General features: G+C 48.1%; 1 protein-coding gene across 1 annotated transcript in view; it reads left to right on the top strand.

The window, feature by feature from the left end:
* The first annotated feature begins 841 nt into the window (after positions 1-841).
* The window catches only part of SDC4 (syndecan 4), a 3182-nt gene continuing 1068 nt past the window's right edge, over positions 842-2955 (top strand). The window contains exons 1-3 of the mRNA XM_010146198.1: positions 842-978; positions 1920-1972; positions 2211-2394. Of these exons, the coding sequence (XP_010144500.1) occupies positions 855-978; positions 1920-1972; positions 2211-2394 (361 nt within the window). The 5' untranslated portion in view covers positions 842-854. The remainder of the gene's footprint in view (positions 979-1919; positions 1973-2210; positions 2395-2955) is intronic.

Here is a 2955-nt window from a genome sequence, read left to right as displayed (position 1 = left end):
AAAATTGCACAACCTTGCTGAGGGCAGGTGGTTTGGGCTTGTGGCTCCCTGAGGTTCAAGTGTGGATGAGCTCTGCTGTGTGAATGGGCATTGTGGCCAAACAGCCCTTTCTCTGGGAGACTCTCCTCCCGTTTCGCTAACGTTCTGGGCTCTGTGGGGCTGTGGGATCACACGGGATCGCAAACTCGGGTTTACAGACTTGTTTGTTTACCTTGGTTTTAAGAGGTGAGGCAGGGAAGCTCTTTCCTTCAGGCAAGCCATTATCGCTAGCAAGTGCTCTCCAACGTCACACTATATTGCACTGCAATTCAGCTGAACCGACAGCCCAGGGTTTAACCCTTGGGTGATAAAATAGGTTTGTTCTCAATACAAGCAGCAACCGATTGCCTTGTCGTCAGGCTTCGGTGTAAAACACTGTATGTGTTTTACATTGTAAAACACTGACCTGTAGGTGCCAGGTATAGCAAGGGGTATAGCAAGTCCTTCCAAATCCCCCCTTAGCACAAGGTGGAGGTATTGCTTTTCCAAATGCTTTTGTTACAAACTCCTGACCAAGATCTTGTTGTGTAATTTTCACCCTGTGGGTTCAAGTGAACCTCCTGAATTTGAAGCCCTCAGGAAATTCCCCTCCCAGGCTGACTCTCACTTCTGTTCTGAGAAATTTAGGGGAATTCAGCTGTTTCCAGGCTGAATAATGCTTTTGGTGGAGAGGAAGTTCAGCATTTAATGTTCTGATGAAAATGATGTGCTTAGCGCAGGCTCTGAACTCCTGACCTTCCACGAAATGCTTCTGAGGAATTGCCTGATACTTGACACTTCTCCAATCCTGTTTACAGGTGAGAGAAACCGAGACCATGGATGCCCGATGGCTTGACTACCCTGCCTCCGGAGACTTGCCAGATGATGAAGACATCAGCGAGTTCAGGCCTCACTTAACTTCTGATGAGTTAGATATAGATGAGGCATCTGGGTCTGGAGGTAAGGGGGGAAGGGGGGAAATGGATCTCCCTCAGCTGACACTGTGAAATTTCTTCCAGCACCCTGAATGATGGGCTAAGTGGACAGCCAGAGCTCCAGAGAGAACGGCAGTGTCAGGTGGAGATGAGGAAGCTGTGTGAGTCGTAGTCACTGAGATGGGAACAGTGAAAGCTGTTGTACTGTGATGCTGAATCACTTGGGGAGGACAGATGGAGTCCAGCCAAGCTTGTCTCACCCCAAGTGGAAAGGCATTGCACTGGCTGGATCTCTTTCCTGTTGAACTCAACTTCTGAGAAACTTAAAAAATAATAATAATAAAACCTGTTGTTGAGGCAGTATTAAAAGGCTTGAAGTTAGTATCTCAGCTGAAGCCAAACAAGGTAAAGGACTAACTGGTGTTCAAGTGAACTCTCATGACACGTAAAGCTCCCTGCCCAAACCAGTTTCTGCAGCTCCGTGTCCCCTTCATGTGAACATTTGTTCACTAAAAGGGAAAGCACAAGTGCTGAGATCGGTGCCTGATGTGTTTGGGCAGATGTGGGAACTGGAGGGTTGGTGAGCTATCCTTTAGAGGTGGGTGGTGAGAACATTGCCCTCCATCGGCGTTAGTTTAGCAAGCTATAGCAGACCTGCTTTGCAGGGCAGCTCCTGATAATCTGCAGCAGCCAGTGGATCCAGCTGAAGACCTCTCCCATGTGAGAGGTGTCTGCTATGAGATAACATTTCATGGCCTTGTGCAATCAAAGCCATTAAATGACAAAAGTCCTAGTAGATGGAATTGTGGGCAGCAGAGAACGAGAGTCCTGGTTTGTCTACAGTTGCTGGTATTGTGGGAGGTGTCTGAATTCTGGAAGAATGGCATCTCATGAGAGGGAAAACTTGGTGTCCTCTTATTTTTTTTTTTTTATTTTATTTTACTTTTTTTCTCCCCCCCTCTGCAGACTACTCAGACTCTGAAGATGCCGTATACCTGACCACCATGAATACCCCTCTGGTAGGTATTGCCTCTGCACGTTCTAAGTGACACGTAGCTCCCCTGGTCTGTCAGAAGCTTTCTGAACAGCCCTCCCCCTGCAAGACGTGGCATCGAGATGACTCTACCCGCAGGAGCGGGAACAGTGTACTCGTAACGCGCTAAGCAAACTTTCTTTTCCTTGCACACCCTCCAGCTTTCAGTTGTCGGTAGGCTGGGTGCTGCTTACTGACGGGTGTGGTTTGTCTATATTCTGTAGATATCTGACAACTATATCCCTGGAGATACTGACAGGAAGGTAGAAGGTGAGAAGAAAAACACGATGGTGGACAATGAAATCATTCCAGACAAAGCTGTACTTGTCGAAGAGAACCTGTCCAACAAGATCTCCATGGCAAGCACAGCCAACAGCAGCATCTTTGAAAGAACAGAAGTCCTAACAGGTAATACTCCACCTTGTCCTGATAAATCACTAATAGTGTCAGTCAAAATGGCTTCTCGGGGGAGCGAGATGTGTTACCTCTGTGACTACCTGTAGAAGGGTGACTTCTGCCTTCTAGACCTTAAATGGCAGTAGAGGCTGCTGCCTGCCCTCCTGAGGGGAGCAGCTCGGTTTTGAGCCTGCCAGCTGGCTGTTGCCTTAAGTGCCACACAAGTCACATGGCAGCTGCTCTGCACCCCAGATACTACCTCAACAAGAGGCATATCTAGCCATAAATCAATGACATCATAGACTTTCGTAGCAAATACAGGTGTTTTCCTTCTAGCCTCTCCCAAGTCCTGCTTCTCCTGAGCATTGCCAGGAACCAGACAACCCCTCTAAGGGATTTGAACACCTAGTCGACTGTTACGAATCTCAGTACTTCTGTCTAGAACAAAACCAAGCAGCTGGCTTCTCCTGCATGTGGGACAGCCCTGCCTCAAGACACGCTTCATTAGGCACTTGGCTTAATGGTCCCAGTACAAACCTCGGCATGTCTAGCCATCCTCTCAGTTGGAGGAGT

Source organism: Buceros rhinoceros, unplaced genomic scaffold, assembly GCF_000710305.1.
Source record: "Buceros rhinoceros silvestris isolate BGI_N320 unplaced genomic scaffold, ASM71030v1 scaffold15812, whole genome shotgun sequence".
In the NCBI taxonomy this organism is placed as follows: domain Eukaryota; kingdom Metazoa; phylum Chordata; class Aves; order Bucerotiformes; family Bucerotidae; genus Buceros; species Buceros rhinoceros.
The sequence above is the reverse complement of the archived record's forward strand: the minus strand, read 5'-3'. Positions and strand labels throughout refer to the sequence as shown.